At 53.8% G+C, this 16,587-nt stretch overlaps 1 protein-coding gene across 3 annotated transcripts in view; it reads left to right on the forward strand.

The window, feature by feature from the left end:
• DNAJB6 (DnaJ heat shock protein family (Hsp40) member B6) overlaps window positions 1–16,587 on the forward strand; it is a 63,350-nt gene that overhangs the window by 14,828 nt on the left and 31,935 nt on the right. For all 3 annotated transcript variants that reach the window (XM_044246930.1, XM_044246928.1, XM_044246929.1), the window contains exons 2-5: window positions 8,143–8,233; window positions 9,852–9,961; window positions 12,748–12,804; window positions 13,356–13,466. In XM_044246930.1, the coding sequence (XP_044102865.1) occupies window positions 8,169–8,233; window positions 9,852–9,961; window positions 12,748–12,804; window positions 13,356–13,466 (343 nt within the window). In that variant the 5' untranslated portion in view covers window positions 8,143–8,168. The remainder of the gene's footprint in view (window positions 1–8,142; window positions 8,234–9,851; window positions 9,962–12,747; window positions 12,805–13,355; window positions 13,467–16,587) is intronic.

Genomic DNA, 16,587 nt, shown 5'->3' on the forward strand with positions numbered 1-16,587 from the left:
CCCAGTGGAGCTGACCGTGTCCTTTGTGGCCCGTGGGTCCGCTGTGCGCTCCGGGTCGGGTCGTGTCTGCTAGGACGGCCCCTGCGCCTTGTAGCTGCCCCCGGCTGTGAGGGAGGAGGGTGTGATGCGCTGGGAGGGGTGTGAGGGTCGCGGGGGTTTGAGATCCCCTGGCAGACACAGCCGCGGGGACTGCGGGTTCCCGTGTGTTGGGGGTCGGTAGCAGTGTCGGTGAGGGTGGAAGTTTCCAGGGAGAAGCCTGGAAGCCGAAGCAGAATTTGCTACAGAAAGATGGTGACTGTGCGAGGGAGCGGCTGGTGAAATGTGGTGCTGTTCTCTTCCGGAGGGCTGTCACACGGCCAGGCAGCTGTGGCAAGCGGTCATCTGTCTGGTCACGTCTGAAGTGCCCAAGAGAGACCTAGGACTGGAGCTTAAATTTGGGAGTCACTGCGGAACAGGTGGTACAGTTTGCATAATGGGAGTGATGGGCACACACGAGTGTGGCTTGAGAAGAGGGTTCTGAGCCCTGGCATCGCGACCCTGTGCTCGCAGGTCTCCTTGGGAGAGCAGACCCGGGGCCGGGCCGGGAAAGGCCCCATGTGCTGAGGGCTTTGGGGAGTCAAACGGCACAGGGTTTTCCTCTTGACCTTTGTGAGCTTCAGGTGGTGGTACTGGTGCTGGGGGGAGTTAGACGGGGTTGGGTGCAGGAGCCGAGGAAGGCCTGTGGGAAAGGAGCGCCTCGGCCTTGTGCTGACTTGTGCTGGTGCGGTGGGAGGTAATCCCAGATGACTGGGCTTTTCCAGTTCATTTGCATTTTCTTCACGTAGCAGCCTTCTAGAAAGACTGACCAGTAGCCATCATTCAGGTGTTGTTTGCTCCCCAGGCGCTGTTAATTGATGGTGCTGGTCCTCCCCCCACGCCCTCGGGGCTGTTGTAGATGGTCTGGTAACTAGACATTTACTACCTGACGTCAAAGCCACGTTTCCACCCACTTCTGCACGACTGCCTCGAGGGTCCTGCCACACTTGAGGATGCCCCCATCCTCATTTGCACAAAGATAGGCACAGCCTCGCAAATAAAGAGAAGGCGCTTGGACCGGAATGCCAGCTTGGGAAGTGGTACCAAGGACGTCTTAGTGGCCTGGGATGCACATTGCTCAGGGGATGGTTCGGCTGCTTCGAAGTGAGAGCCTAGTCCTGAGAGCTCCCCTTTGTTCCGCACTGGTGAACATGGACTGATGTGTCCCGTCACTGCCGGGCGCCCCCGAGACACCCCAAAGAGGTGTGCAGCAGCAGCTGGCACTCACGAGGGCCATCATCTGGCGTAGTTAATTATCAGCCCTTTGAAGTAGCGTGCCAGGATGCTGACTTTTCTGCTGTTTCTGGCTGCCCTTGCTGTGTTGTGGGTAGTGGTGAGGTTTTTGTTTTCCTGTTGATAAAGCTTGCTAGGCTTCTTTGTCATGAGAATTGGTGACCTCTTTGGTGGCTAGTAATTTTGAGACTGAACTTGGCTGCTGTCACTGGCTGACCAGTGAGGAAGCCTTTTAAGATTGGGTGCTCACTTCTGTATTGTTAACTGATTGCATTGCAAGCAAATACTTTAGTATCGTGTGTTGTACATACTCAAACAGAATTGCCAAACCGTATTGTGGACAACCATTTTCTTGTGGGTGCGTCATCCTTTCCATACGTGGGAGCTCATGGCAGGCTGCCCCAGGATGGGCCACTTCTGTATAAAGATTATATCAGATTAGAAGCATCCAAAACCCAGCACCTGGGGAAGGGCCCTCTGTGTCCCCCTCAGCTGCCTCCGCTTACGCTGGGAAGGAGAGCCTGCTCCAGGAAGAGCACTGTCCGCGGCAGCCTCGTGTTTCCACGACTCCCCTCTGTCCCCGCTGATGGTCTTCCTCCACTTCTTGTGCTCAGACCCTCCCCTCTCCTGAGCTCCCCGAAGCTTCTGCCGCCTTTCTTTCGTCAGGATTTTCTGTTCATGCCTATTACAGTGTGTTTTCTCCTGTTGATGTGGACGTGGCTCTGAGTCCCGCTGCAAGGACCACGGGGCAGGGGGTGTCTTCCTCCCCAGCAGCGTTCCCTTTCTTACCTGTCTGTCACAGCTAATTGGATTCTGGTGTTAAGTCGCAGGAATTCCAAGAAAATAGTCACCATATAGTTTTCTCTTCCTAATTTGTAATTTAAAAAAATTCCGGGGGGCGCCTGGGGGGCCCAGTTGGTTCAACGACTGCCTTTGGCTCAGGTCGTGATCCTGGAGTCCCGGGATTGAGTTCTGCATCAGGCTCTCTGCTCAGCAGGGAGTCTGCTTTCCGCTCTCATGCACTCTCTCAAATAAATAAAAAATTCTGGGAATCTCTTTGAGAAGAGTACATATTTTGATGTTTTTTTGTTTGTTTAAGATTTTATTTATTTGCTTATTTAACAGAAATAGAGAGCACAAGTAGGCAGCGCAGCAGGGGGAGGGAGAAGCAGGCTCTCTGCTGAGCAAGGAGCCTGATGGGGGCTCCATCCTGGGACCCTGGCATCTCAACCTGAGCTGAGGGCAGACGTCCAGTCGACTGAGCTGCCCAGAAGCCCCTATTTCTCTGTTCTTAAGTAGCAGGTCTTTTTTTTTTTTTAAAGATTTTATTTATTTATTTGACAGACACACAGCGTAAGAGGGGACACAAGCAGGCAGAGTGGGAGAGGGACAAGCAGGCTTCCGGGGGAGCAGGGAGCCTGATGCAGGGCTTGATCCCAGGGTCCTTGGATCATGACCTGAGCCAAGGCAGATGCTTAACGACTGAGCCACCCAGGTGCCCCTTAGATGGCAAGTCTTACTGAGGTCTGTTCTGAGTTTTTAACTTTCCAGCGTCTAGAACTTACATTGCTGTATTTGAGGTTATACTTTCCTTTCTAAATTTCTCCATCAGGTGATCAAATGGATGCATTTCACCTAAATATAACTTGATTTCCTTCAGGAGATCTTCGATCCAAGGGCTTTTTGAAAATGAGGTTTGTTTCCAGTCATTCGGTTCTGGTTTTGGGATACTGTTTTCTGTTTTTATTCCGTTGTTTTCGTAAGCATTCCAGAGCTTAGACGTTTGTAAGTTTTGCTTGGCCAAATTGGCATGTTTGGTAAGAACATGAGTTTTCTCTCTTTCCCTTTGCCCTTCCCTTCCCTTCCTTTCCTTTCCTTTCCTGCCCCTTCTCCTTTTTAAGGATTTTATTTTGAAGTCCCAGTGTGGGACTCAAACTCTCAACCCTGACGACAAGAGTTCCGTGCTCTGCTGACTGAGCCAGCCAGGGGCCCCAGGAACTGGGATTTTCTGATTGTTAGCTGCAGGTCCCTATTTTATGTCCGTGACCAGAGGTTCATTTAAATGACGTGACTGTGGATGTATCTTCTATTTTTTTGATGTAAAAAAAAAAAAAGATTTTATTTATATGACATTCTGTGAGAGAGGGAACACAAGCTGGGGGGGTGGGGAAATGGAGAAGTGGGCCCCCCGCGGAGCAGGGAACCTGATGGGGGACTCAGTGTGGGGCTTGATCCCAGGACCCTGGGATCATGACCTGAACCAAAGGCAGATGCTTTCACTGACTGAGCCCCCCCAGGCACCTCTTTATTTGTAAGTCTTTTTTTTTTTTTAAGATTTTATTTATTTGTCAGAGAGAGAGCACAGGCAGATAAAGTGGCAGGCAGAGAGGGAGAAGCAGGGTCCCCGCTGAGCAAGGAGCCCAGTGTGGGACTCGATCCCAGGACCCTGGGATCATGACCCGAGCCGAAGGCAGCCGCTTAACCCACTGAGCCACCCAGGCGCCCCTATTTGTAAGTCTTAATAATTATGTTTTACGTGATCTGAAATGCGTCTTGAGAAGCATTTTGCTCTGCGCAGTTCTGCAGCATCCACGGCTACGGCTGTCTCCCCTCCTGCACCAGAACTCGGTACCTGGTACCCGGTTCCCACTGGTTCCTGCCCCGCAGCTTCTGGCATCCTGAAGGTGGTGTTTGGCTTGTGATGCTGTTCTCAGTTGGAGGTTTTGAGGCCGCGTTGTTGCCCTTTTCTTCTCTGTAGGAAGGCCTGGTTCCTGATCGAGGTTCTGTTCTTGCTTGGGAGTCAAGCTGCCGTGGAAACTTCCCTGGTGTTTGCCTTGAGCCTCTTTCATGTCCTTGGAGTTTTTTTTCTATCGCTTGGAAACAGTGGCGCTTCTAAAAGAATTGAGTGGAATTACAATGCACAGTGTGTTCCTGAAACTCGTACAGCGCTAGGTTTGGTTGTATGTCAGACTGGAAAAACAAAACGGACTTTGAGCATATCTTGAGTCTTCATTTAGTTCCAGTTCTTGTGTTTACTGAGGTGTTTGAAATGCACTTGTCTGTGGAACACTGAGGATTGCGCCTGTCGTGTCTTCATTTGTGTTGAGACGGGGTTGACTGGAGAGGTTTCTGGATTGCGCTGTCCTCACCGGATGCCTCGGCCGTCCCTTGGCCACATTGTCGTTCCTGTGGTGAGAACATACTGTAGGTCGGCTTTTCTAGTGGCTGAAGCCTTAACCACCCTGCTGACTGCACGACCCGCCAGAACAGGAGCGTCACGGCACGGCTGTGCCTCTGGGCAGCGCATCCCCAGTTCTCCCGGCTCCTGGTCCCGTGGCTGTGAGCTCGGGTCTTAATGTTGCAGGTACGACCCACCTTCTCTGGTGTGTGTCCCTCTCTGTGTGCCTTCCATACCCCTGCAGGTGGCCTGTCGGCGTCCCCTCGGTGCCCGCGGGACAGCTCGCGACTCTGCGCGCCCCTTACATAACCGCAGGACCCTGGGGAACCAAATACTAGTTGGCCTTTAGAAGGAAGGAAACCGTGGTGTTGGTGACAGCGTGGATGAACCTGGAGGAGTGACACCAGGAAATAAGCCAGATATAAATCCTGCGTGACCTCGCGTGTGGCATCCAAGGGAGTTGAACTCCATAGACACGGCGCGCGCGGAGGGCTGGTCGCGGGGCTGGGGGAGGGAAGTGGGAGCGGCGTCTGTTGGAGGTGCAGATGTCCAGCTCCGAGGGAGGTCTGGGGACCTGTGGTCCAGCACACTGACCGCCGGTTACACATGTGCCTGATACGTGGAGTTTGCTGAGAGAGAGCATGTTCTCGCCTTCGAAAGAAACGGGACGTGTCTCCGGTGATGGAGCTTCCCCTTTGCGGTGGTCGGCTTAGTGCCGACGTGATCACAGCCTCCTGTTGTACACCCTCAGCGGCTTTGTCGGGCTGCGGTCCAGCCGGGGGCCGGAGGAGCTGACCGGGCTGTGGTTCTGTCTGTTCTGGAGCTGAGCCGCGTGGCTCTGGGCCCCGTCTCCTCGCTGGTCCCGGCCTCTCCTGGGATTGGGGTTGGGCCTCCTGACCGCCTGCGGCGCCTGCACTTTCCTGAACCGCTTCCCGGGTCTCCCTTGAGCAGCAGCAGCTCCCTCCAGCTCCGTTTCACCTGTCTTAAATGGCCAGGCTGATGACGAAACCGTGTCCGGAAGGGGTGGTTCCCACCGCCGGTGTGCTTTCTGTTGGCTGTCGTGATTATTTTACGAATGCTGACTTAATTAACTGATTTTCTATGAGGATCATTAGACAAGATATTTCAACCATTTATTTGAAAGGGACAGAGAGTTGAGAGAGAACATAAGAGGGGAGAGGGTCAGAGGAAGAAGCAGACCCCCCCACTGAGTGGGGAGCCCCAGGGGACCCGATGGCAGCCTCTGGATCATGATCTGAGCAGGAGGCAGACCCTTCACGGACTGAGCCACCCAGGCGCCCCTGAATGCCTTTTTTATTTTATTTATTTATCTTAAAAGATTTTATTTATTTATTTTGCAGAGAGGCAGGCAGAGAGAGAGAGGGAAGCAGGCTCCCCGCTGAGCAGAGAGCCTGATGCAGGGACTTGATGCCAGGACCCTGAGATCATGACCTGAGCCGAAGGCAGCGGCTTAACCCACTGAGCCACCCAGGCGCCCTGAATGCCTTTTTTAAATGTAAAGTATGATCCCTTTCAAGGTTTTTGTTTCCGATTCTTGGTGGCGGTCTCACTCCTGAGGCTCCTCTAGAGTCCCCGCAGGAACCATGTGACCTGGCTTGGAGGGCCACTGGGGGCTCAGGGACACCTGCATTTGCCTCCTGGCCCTGGCTGGCTTTGGTCGCTGTGGAGTGGGGAGCACTGCAGGACCATGAAGGAAAGGAGACTCCAGTGCAGTGGGGGGCCTCGTCCTTCTCCCCACAGCGGGCTGGGGAGGGTCTCTCTCCTCCCCTTCCTGTAATTACAGCCCTTGGGGAGCCACAGTGGTGGGGGGCGTCGTGTGGGTCTTCAGTGTGGCCAAAAGCAACTCCAGTCCTGATGACACAGGACCCCTTGCACGGCACAGCAGGGCCACCTCTGGGTCCCCTCCCTGCAGGGCCACCTCTGGGTCCCCTCCCTGCTGGCTCCTGGCACCGGAGCCTCTCTCTGACAGCTCCGCTTCTTCAGACACGTGGGTTGCACTCGATGTTTCTAGGTATCTCAGGGTGGTGGGTCTGCCCTAGACCATCCCCTGGTGGTTTTGGATTATTTCTTGTGTTGAGCTGGTGGACTAGTAGCAAGTGGGTTTCTTTTCTTTTCTTTTTCCCTTTCTTCCTTTCTTTCTTTTTTTTTAAAGATTTTACTGATTTATTTGAGAGTGAGAGAAGGAGAAGAGAGTATGAGAGGGGAGGGTCAGAAGGAGGAGCAGAGAGCCTGATGCGGGACTCAGTCCCAGGACTCCATCCGGGACTCTGGGACCATGGCCTGAGCAGAAGGATGCTCACCTGACTGTGCCCCCCAGGTGACCCGAATACATGTGCTTCTTCTGACCCTTTATTACTACTTTTTAGATTATTTGGGAGAGCATGGATCGGGGTGGGGGGGAGAGGGGCAGAGGGAGGAGGGCCAAGCGGATTCCTGGCTGAGCAGGAAGTCGGTGTGGGGCTCAGTCCTATGACCCTGAGATCCTGACCTGAGCCAAGACCGAAGCCTGCTGCCCATCTCATCGAGCCGTTGAGGCGCCCCCTTCTAAATACGGGGTTTCTGTATAAATGCTCGGCTGTGGTACGTGTAGATGCTGAGTCATGACGTCCTACTGGATTTTGTCCCCTGTGGGTTGGTCTCCAAACGTTGGCAGCAGCTGTGTGTGCGTCTTGTTTGGAGCAGTGGGAAATTGGTAATGGTGGCATTATTAACCTTAGACCTCACTAAGCCTTGGCACGGTGGCCTCGGGAAGACTGTCTCTTGGGTCTGATAGTTGAGTTTCTGGGGACTCGGCGGAAAGCCCAGCTTCAGGTGTGGGCAGATCAGGCTGCCCGCGGGCCCTGCTCCCCTGCTGCAGTCCACGTGCACTGTTGCAGGCTAGGCCTGCTCCTGGGGAGTCTCCGTCAGTGGTTGGATGAGGGGAATGTATCCCTGGTATGTGGGACCCAAGGCCCTCCTGTTAGAGGTGGCCGAAGCGAACAGAGTCTCACCGTCTTGCCCGTGAAGTGACACGGACACGGGTGAGGCAGGTCGCCGGCGTGGGCTCTCGGGGCGCTCTGCAGTTGGTGTCAACAGCAGGGCCGTGATTGTTTCGTGGCTGGATGGGACTTCAAGCCGGAGGGTGAAGGTGCTCTCTTAGCTTTGTAGTCAGACCTTTCCCGCTGCTTCCCCAGGGACTTGGCCGGGGCGTGCGTCGCCTCCTCGCTGTTCTTTGTGCGGTTCGCGCATTGCAGGGACGGTGTGTTCATCCTGGTGGCTGTGGAGTCTTGCCCAATGCCTGGCCCAGGAACGCACTGAGAGGAGGAGGTGGCCAGAGCACCTTAGCACTGCCCCTGTCGGAAAACCGGATTGGCGGGCCTGCCCGTCAGCGGGTGGTCGGGTGTCCGCCCCGGTCCCCCAGTCCCCCCCGCTGGCCTTACTTAGCTCAGGCTGCTTTTCAGAGCTCGTCCTCCTGCATAGAGCCGAGTCTTAGGGCACAAGTCTTGGAATCTGTTCCAGACAAGGGCCCAGCCTGACCAGCTGGGGATTCGTGCTCTGGAGAGGTGACCCCTTCCCCACCCCTGCCGCTGTGTTCCTTTCCCACAGAGAACCAGACCTTGGCCGTCCTGTCACTGACCGTGGATTTCTCATTGCAGGACTCACTCCAGCAGCCTGTTAAAACATGGTGGATTACTATGAGGTTCTAGGCGTGCAGAGACATGCCTCAGCCGAGGACATTAAAAAGGCGTAAGTAACTGTATTTATTTAATAATAAATTTTTGCTGTCGTGCTGGTCCTTGGATATTGTCACTTTTTATCTATTGAAATGGGCCATGGAACAGAACACCTTTTTTTTTTTGAAGATCTATCTTACTTATTCATGAGAGACAGAGGGGGAGCAGGGTGTCTGACACAGGGCTCAGTCCCAGGACCCTGGGATCATGACCTGAGCCAAAGGCAGACGCTTAACGACTGAGCCACTCAGGTGCCCTATTTCATTTTATTTTTTAAGATTTTCTTTATTTGACAACAAGCGTGAGTCCAAGCAGGGAAGCAGACTCCCTGCTGCACAGGGAGCCTGACGTGGGACTCAATTCCAGGACCATCCCGGCCGAGGGCAGACGCTTAACAGAAGGAGCCAGCCAGCCGTCCTAGCTTTTTCTTTTTAATGAGCAAAGCTGTGTGGGGGTGCATGTTCCCGGTCCATTGTGTGGACTCGAGGCTTTGCGTGCGCAGCGATGAGGAAAACCCGAGTCGGAGCAGTAACTGGGTGGTGCCCTCCCTCCCCGTGTCTTCTGAGAAACCTCCAGTCCGATCTGGTCTGAGTCACGGCCCTGTGCTTCCCCGCTCCCAGTGATGTGGCCTGCCTGGCGTGGTGCTCATTCTGGTGTGAGTCCGGCGGCGGCCTCCAGGCCCACGGGGAGGGGGCTTCTCGACGATCCGTGCCGCGTGCCTGGAGCCTGGAAGAGCTGAGCGGGAGCCTGGAAGAGCTGAGCGGTCTCTCACAAACCTGGACAGACGGCACACACCTGCGTCGTCCTGCGGGACCTTGTTGCACAGCAGCAGCTAGTGCAAACGGACACACTCCCTCTGTCTTGTCCGTGCGCTCTCCGTTCTTACTGTGAAGACTCGTGATGCTTTGGGGCTTGTGGTCTGCTTACTGCTCATTGAGGTCCATAGTGGTAGAAAAATAAAGTCTCTTGGTGTTGTAGGGAGTCCGGCATTAACCGGATTTTAGGAAGGCCTGCCGGAGGTGGTTGATGAAAATGCTGTGGTTAAATCGAGCCACAGCACCTTTGTGTCCGCTTGTCAGATGTCAGGAGGCCTGCCTTGTTCCGCAGTCTCATCTGGATTCTGAGGGGCGCGCCCCCCTTCCCTGTTCGTCCAGTCCCCACCTCAGAGGAGGTGTTGATGTTGAGCTTAGTAGAAGGGAGCTGTGTGTGTGTGTGTGTGTGTGTGTGTGTAAAAAGCCTGTCACCGGGACTGTTCTGGAGTCTCCAGTGAGGCCTGGATGCGGAGCGGGGCTCTCTGTCATGGCGCCCGGGGCATGAGCAGGGGGTGGCAGGCAGGCCTGCTCCGTGCTCCTGGTCTCTCTGCTGTGCTCCCGCCGCTGCGCGATCCGCGCACCCCGCGCGCATTGGCCCTCGCGTGTGTCCACGGGCCTGTGTGTCGAGCAGTTGCTTTGTGCCTGTGAGGTGGACGGGAGAGCCGATTTCTTTCGCGGTGGGCGAGGGAGGTTCCACTGCGGAAATCGGTATGCATCTCACGAGTTCGAGCTCCGCATCCGGTTCCCAGCCCCGTGAAGTTCCACGGCCGTTGGGTTTCTGCACGTGGATGTGACCACTGTCCTTTGACTCTCTTCAAGGTACCGGAAACTGGCACTGAAGTGGCATCCAGATAAAAACCCGGAGAATAAAGAAGAGGCAGAGAGAAAATTCAAACAAGTAGCTGAGGCGTATGAGGTGTTATCAGATGGTGAGTTAACCTGCCCAGAGCTCGGGCTCTCCCCAGGGCCGGTGCACGTGGCTGGCTGAGGTTTCGGGCCCTGAGAAAAGACCTTTCTTCCTTTCCTTGTGAAGCTTTGAGTCCTATTCCCGGCAGATACTCGATACCGTTACCCGTGAGTGCTGTGAGCACCCTGGCTTCTCGCACGTTCTTTTGTGATGGCAGCCTGGTCTGAGGACGGACGGGACAGATCAGGGCATAGGAATCCATCTGGGTCACCACGTGGCGGCGGCGGCCACGATCTGACCGTGGTGCGGTGCTCTCTGCCCCACTCAGCTCACGTGGCGGGCCTGTTGATGGTTTTCACTGTGCGAAAGGACTTCCCTTTGTTTCTGGGAATGTCTGGCTGAGCCGTAGACTTCCAAAATTTGAGGTGTCTGTTCCCTGCCCCAGCTCCAGAGCGTTGGTGTTGGAAAGCACAGGCTTTTGAGAGTCCCCATCTGTTAGCCTGGTCTCCTTAGTCAGGCGGAAGGTGAGCTTGATGCAGTCCGCAGGTTCGTGGTGAAGAGTGTGGGAGGTCCTGGGCTTGGGAGAGCAGCGTGGAGCTTTGTTAGAATCTGGAAATCTGACGCCGCCTCGCCAGGAAGCAGCACGGAGTGACCTGGTGGGAGTCAGCTCCCAGGAACCCAGGATGGAGGAGTCCTCGCTGGCTGCCGGGCCTGGGTCCCCGCCCCAAGTGTGTCCTCATGTGCTCAAGGTTACTAGAGAAAGGTTTTTTGTTTTTTTTTTAAAGTGTGCTTGAGAGAAAGATAGTGACAAAAATAGAGAATACACATGGGGAGGAGAGGGAGAATCCGATGTCCCGCTGAGCAGGGAACTGGACGTGGACCTTGATCCCAGAACCTTGGGATCGAGACTGAGCCCACGGCAGCACTTAAGTGACTGAGCCACCCAGGCGTCCCGTGAAAGGCATTCTTGATTTTGGAGAGCACTCCATGCAACCACGCTCCTCCTTACTACTGACCACACGTTGAGCATCCCTGTTTTGTCTGTTAATACATCTTTTTTACTTTAAAGGAAGTCCCAGATGTTTTATTTCAGTAGTAACTGTTAGTAGAAAGCACGTAAACATTGATAATTGTAATTTTTTTTTAAAGATTTTATTTATTTATCAGAGAGAGAGAGGGAGAGCGAGCGAGCACAGGCAGAAGCAGAAGCAGGCTCCCTGCCGAGCAGGGAGCCCGATGTGGGACTCGATCCCAGGACGCTGGGATCATGACCTGAGCCGAAGGCAGCTGCTTAACCAACTGAGCCACCCAGGCGTCCCGATAATTGTAATTTTTAAAAAATGTAGCATTAAGGTCTTAAACTGAGAAACTTTAGTTTTGTTTTGTTTTTTTTTCCCCCTAAATTTTATTTGAGAGAAAGCTCAAGAGCAGGGGTGGGGTGAGGGAGAAGCAGTTCCCCGCCGAGCAGGGCGCCTGCTGTAGGACTCGAGCCCTGGACCCCGAGACTACAACCTGAGCTGCAGGCGGGTGCTGCTCACCGCTGAGCCCCCCGGGCGCGCTTGCCAGCGGTTTGCTGGCCCGACTGACAGGCGGCACCACGGCCCTCAGCGCCGTCATCTCACCGTTCTGTCCTTGTTTGTGCTGCACCAGCACTTGCGGAACTTTAGAGAAATCGAGGACTGACCCCAAACTATTTTTAATTTTAGTTAAGTGGTTTTCCAAAAACAAAAAATTGGATTCAAACTTGATCTTTGTCAGGAAGGGAACCTTGACCTTCTCGTCAAGATTACGCTGTTGCTCTTCTCTGCCCCTTCTCAGAGGGAGAGCGTTTCTCTTGTCTTACGCAGCCTGCGGCCGGGAGTGCCCTTCCCGGGGCTGGTTCCCGTTCTTACTACAGCTCTGGCTGCCATAAGCTTTCGGTGGTTTGCGTGTGCGCACGGTTTCCCCGTAACTCCTGTTATTTTACCTCACAATTTGGTAGAACCTGATGTTTTGGGGCAAACATATGGCATTAAAAGAAGGCGCTTGTCCGTCCAGGGCTGCAGTGCCGCTGTTCGTTCTAGAAGGTAAATAGGACAGCAGAGCCTCTCCAAGGCTTGCTTGGGCTGTTGCTCTTCCAAGGGGATTAAGCCTGTGGGGTTAGAATTGGCTTCTTGTCTGGCTTTTAGTACATCGATTTCTTGCCCCATCGAGGCCCCATCCTGTTTCCACGCCCCAGATCTTATCCCCCCAACTGTACCTGGTAGTAAGAAGGCACACATCTAGAATTGGAGTGGTTTTTATAACGTGCAGTGTGATTTTGATGTATGTGTGAGCTGCACGCTCTGCGCACAGGAGGCTGAAAGAAATAACTTTAGTATGTATAACCACATTTCAAATTTTTTTATAACTTTTTTTTAGATTGATTTGTCAGAGAGGGAGAGAGCGAGCGCGCTCACGTGTACAGGCAGGCGGGGTGGCGCAGAGCAAGAAAGAGAGAAGCAGGCTCCCCGCTGAGCAAGGAGCCCGATGTGGGGCCCGATCCCAGGACCCCGGGATCCTGACCTGAGCCGAAGGCAGCGGCTTAATGACTGAGCCCCCCCAGGCGTCCCTATAATCACATTTTAAGCTCTCTACTACTAAAAAAAATTATGTTTTTAAGGAGATGTTCTTGGATTTTCCCTCTTCCCCTTTTTGAAGTAAGAGAGGCCTGACTCTTTAACTGAAACCTTGAAAGCTGCGTTGGTTCTTTGGTTTACAATCTGGAAATACTTCGGTGAATTGAGGGGAAAAGAACTTGGTCTTACTGACTCTCCTTTTTAATTATAGCCAAAAAACGGGACATCTACGACAGATACGGCAAAGAAGGGTTAAATGGAGGTGGAGGTACGTAAATGTTTATTTTTCTCTTGGTTTTGTACTGAGCAAAGCACTTTGTAGATGCGGAGTCTGTGGGGGCCCTGCTCTGCCACACTGAGTTTGCGCTCCCAGATCAGTACGTGATCCTGGGTCGGGATACCCACAGGGCTTAGAGAACAGATGGTATGCACATCCCTGACGGCCTGTGGCGGTGGCCTCACACGGGTGCGTGTGTTTGATGAGACGGCCCCGTGACGGCGGGCGTTGACTGAAGGCCGCAGCCTGAGCACAGACCGGGTTGACACGCACGAGTGAATGTTTCTGCCCTTGCACGCGATGCTTCACGACAGAAGAGAAACTGCCTCCTGGGTGTGGATGGCAGGTACAGAGACGGTGAGAGAGGCTGGTGGCCGTGCTGTGCCCTTCCAGAGCACGAAACCCACGCTTGCGTGTCCCCATCAGCCACAGGCCACGAGGCACCCATGGTGTATGAGCCCGATTTACAGGATGTTCTGTGGATAAGGAAGTAGCCGCAAAACCAAGGATTCCCAGACTGAAAGCTCTGTTTCATCTTGCAGGAGGGATTCATTTCGACAATCAGTTTGAGTTCGGCTTCACATTCCGTAACCCAGATGACGTCTTCAGGGAATTTTTTGGTGGAAGGGACCCATTTTCATTTGACTTCTTTGGTAAGTTCATTGTTCTGTGGGCATGTCCATGATTCCTTTTCTCTTCATCACCGTGGCGCTCTGTGGTTCAGCTTTGTTTACGCAGTGTGGGGGTTTTAAAACCTGTTTGTCTGCTCTCTGGCAGAGGTTTCTGAATGAATGCCTCATATGTGAAAATAATAAAGGTGTGAATGTATTTGTTTTCTTACATGTCTGGTTCTAATTAACCTTGCTTTTTTCTCTCAGTTAGACAGTGGTGAGGATGCAGGTGCTGCTGGCTGTTGAGCCTGGAGTTCTACGTGCATTTGCCCCGAGTTGTTCTGGGTAGACACTGGGCCTTGTAAGCAGACTTGTTCAGAGGATATTGGCTCTATAAACCCGGTCTGTTTTTCTAAATGTGGCGCACTGTGACTGTTGAGGTCACAGTCGGTGAAAAGAAAGGATGTTTCTGGAGCAAGGCAGTGCCAGTCTCGTGGCTGAGAGCAGCCTTTGCTAAAGGAAACCGTGGCGTTTGGCTGCCGTGTCTTCCAGAACGGATTTTCCCACCAACCTCACTTCCTAGCAGTGATGCCTGATGGCCAGGTTTCCGTGTGTATCTCTGACGCGGGTTGGTGGGGGCACAGGTGCGCGCCGCCTGTTGAGAGCTCCCTGTCCGCGGCTGCCAGAGCGCCCCTGGGGTGCCGGGAAGCTCGGAGGCCGGAGCGTGCCAGGTCCAGCTGCAGCCATTTCTGTGTTGGCTCACTGGGGGCCCCCCAGCCTGTGCTTCCATCCTTTGTGGCCTGGAGCCTGGCTGGAGAGCCTGAGCACCACCTGCGTCCCTCCACGAGGGAAGCCAGAAGAGAGCTTCTGCTACACATAACGGGGGAGAAACCAGTGGACCCTGGCCCATCCTGGGCATGAAGAAGAGTAAATCGCCGCCATGTCGGTAGGTATTGGGGCCTGTGAGATGCTGTGACCCTGGAGTTTACTTCAGAGAGATTTTTTTTTTTTAACTGTGGTGTGGCCTGACTTGGGGCGAGTTGCTGATGGAGGGAGGGGGGTACTTGTGGAATAGCCGTGTAGTGGACACGCGTGGATTAGCTTTCTCACCCGCAGGCGTCACAGTGAGGCTCAGTTAGGTGAAGAGGAGCTTGGTCTTCGAAGCTTGATCCTGCTGCCGCAGAGCATGGACTGGGAAGGCCCCCGTTAACATGGGAGGTGCATCTGTTTGTTCTTCGTTAATTGGCTTTCATGTACCTAACAGATCTTAACGTAAGAAAACAAAGAATTCATGGTCTTTTCCTGTGTTAAAATTGCTTCTGTGTCTCATTACAACCTTTCGCGAACTGCGCATGTCTTGTGTTGGGGGAGCAGTGCAGTGTTGGGGACTCTCCTGGTGGCCAGGCAAGGGTCCTCTGCCCCCAAGGGTTTGGGTTCCTGGCGCACATGGGGTGGGGGAGCCGTGAGCAGGCCCATCCCCGAGCCTCAGGCCAAGCTGACTTTATCGCTTCATGGTTTGTTTTGGGAAGGAGTCCTTAGTGGTTGAATTATAGCCAGATTGTTTTCCTTGGGAAAATAGTCAGTGGGAATGGTTTTCATTGAGCACGTCCTCTGGAGAGAAGGTGTGGAGATTGTAATTGGGTGTGAGAGAGGATGTGAGGAGGGTTTTACCCACTACAAGCTGCTTGAATCTCTGGACTTGACATGTTCTAGGTTGTGAGGGGTGTGTGTGTGTACAGAAATCTTGATGTACACGTGTAGCTCACGGACATTGTGGACAAGTGCACACTTGGGCAGAAATTTCTTCTTTTGGACTTGGAGTCCTGTTCAGTCAATAACTAGTCCTGCTGTCATTGTAGACTCCAGGCCCTTGGTTTTAGAGGCTGAGCTGCTCCGATTTTAAGGCTGGGCGTTTCCTCTGTGTCCCCGTGACAGGTGCGACAGTGACACTTCTTCAATCCATTCTTGTAGGTGTTCTAGGGGACTTCCATTTTCAGGCTCTGAGGATTTGCGCACAGGACAAGAAGCTGCCGCACGGCTACTACATGTGCGAGGTGACGGTTCAGCCTGCTGGGGGTATGTGTAGTCGGGTCTTCACGCGGGGCTGGGGCCGGCCGCCCCGGCAGTGGTTCCGTGGTGGGTAACCAGCGTCTGCGCCGTTTTTACTCAGCCCTGCTGTGATGTCCATTTGTAGTGGTACAAACCTTTAGTCCTCATTTTCACCCTTTTTTTTCCTCCTCCTACTTTTCTCCTCTCTGAGAAAAGGTAGGTCAAAATGTGAGACGTTCTGAACTGTACTTTGTGAGTATCAGAATATAAAATTCCATGTCTGACTCCAAATGAAGATGGACAGAACTTCGAAGAACTCACGAGCGAGCCAGTGGGAAGGACTGAGATGTGAGGGGCTCTGGGCGACTGTACACAGGGCTGTGCCTCAGAATGCACCAGTGAGAACTGTTGGGGAGGTAGAGCCCTTGGACCCGGGGCCTGGCTGATGCCGGTACCCCGATGACCACAGCCTCCCGGAGAGGCAGTCGACCTGGATTCCCAAACCCACCCAGAGCCCCGGCCTGGAGATTGAGGGTGCGGGTCCTGCATTTGCAGGCCGCTGATCTCGTCTGAATCCTCCCAGATAACCAGGCACACCAGAGTGAGCTCGCGTCCAAGCGCGCGTTGGAAGGGATTGCTGTTCTTTGAGTCCGGGTCACTGTTTGCTTTTACCGGACCCAGTGACTCGGAGTTTGGAGAAGGTCAGAGAACGCCAATGTCTTACAGTCATTAGAAGCCCCAGCAGGACTGGCGCTTGTAAGAATGTCTCGGTATACTGAGTATCTTTATTTACTTCTGTTCTCACATTAGTAAGAGCCAGACTTCAACACCTAAAGCTGTTTCCTGAGGGCCCATTCTGTTCAGCCCATTTTCCCTTCATACACGGTCTCAGTCCTGGAAGCCCTGTCTGCGCACCCGCCGTAGCCGCGGACAAGGGACACGCCTGTCGCGCGGGGCCAGCGGGCTTTTGGAGGGAAGTGGTGTTCCCGCGAGGAGGGTCGTAGCAGACTGTTCTGACCCAGACGTCACTTTGACGTAGTGAGCCCGTCATTTTGCTCTCCCAGGCTTCGAGGAGGTGGCGAGTGAGGACTTGGAGCCCGGGTCGGAGGACTCG

The sequence above is a fragment of the Neovison vison genome, chromosome 4 (assembly GCF_020171115.1).
Source record: "Neovison vison isolate M4711 chromosome 4, ASM_NN_V1, whole genome shotgun sequence".
In the NCBI taxonomy this organism is placed as follows: Eukaryota; Metazoa; Chordata; class Mammalia; order Carnivora; family Mustelidae; genus Neogale; species Neogale vison.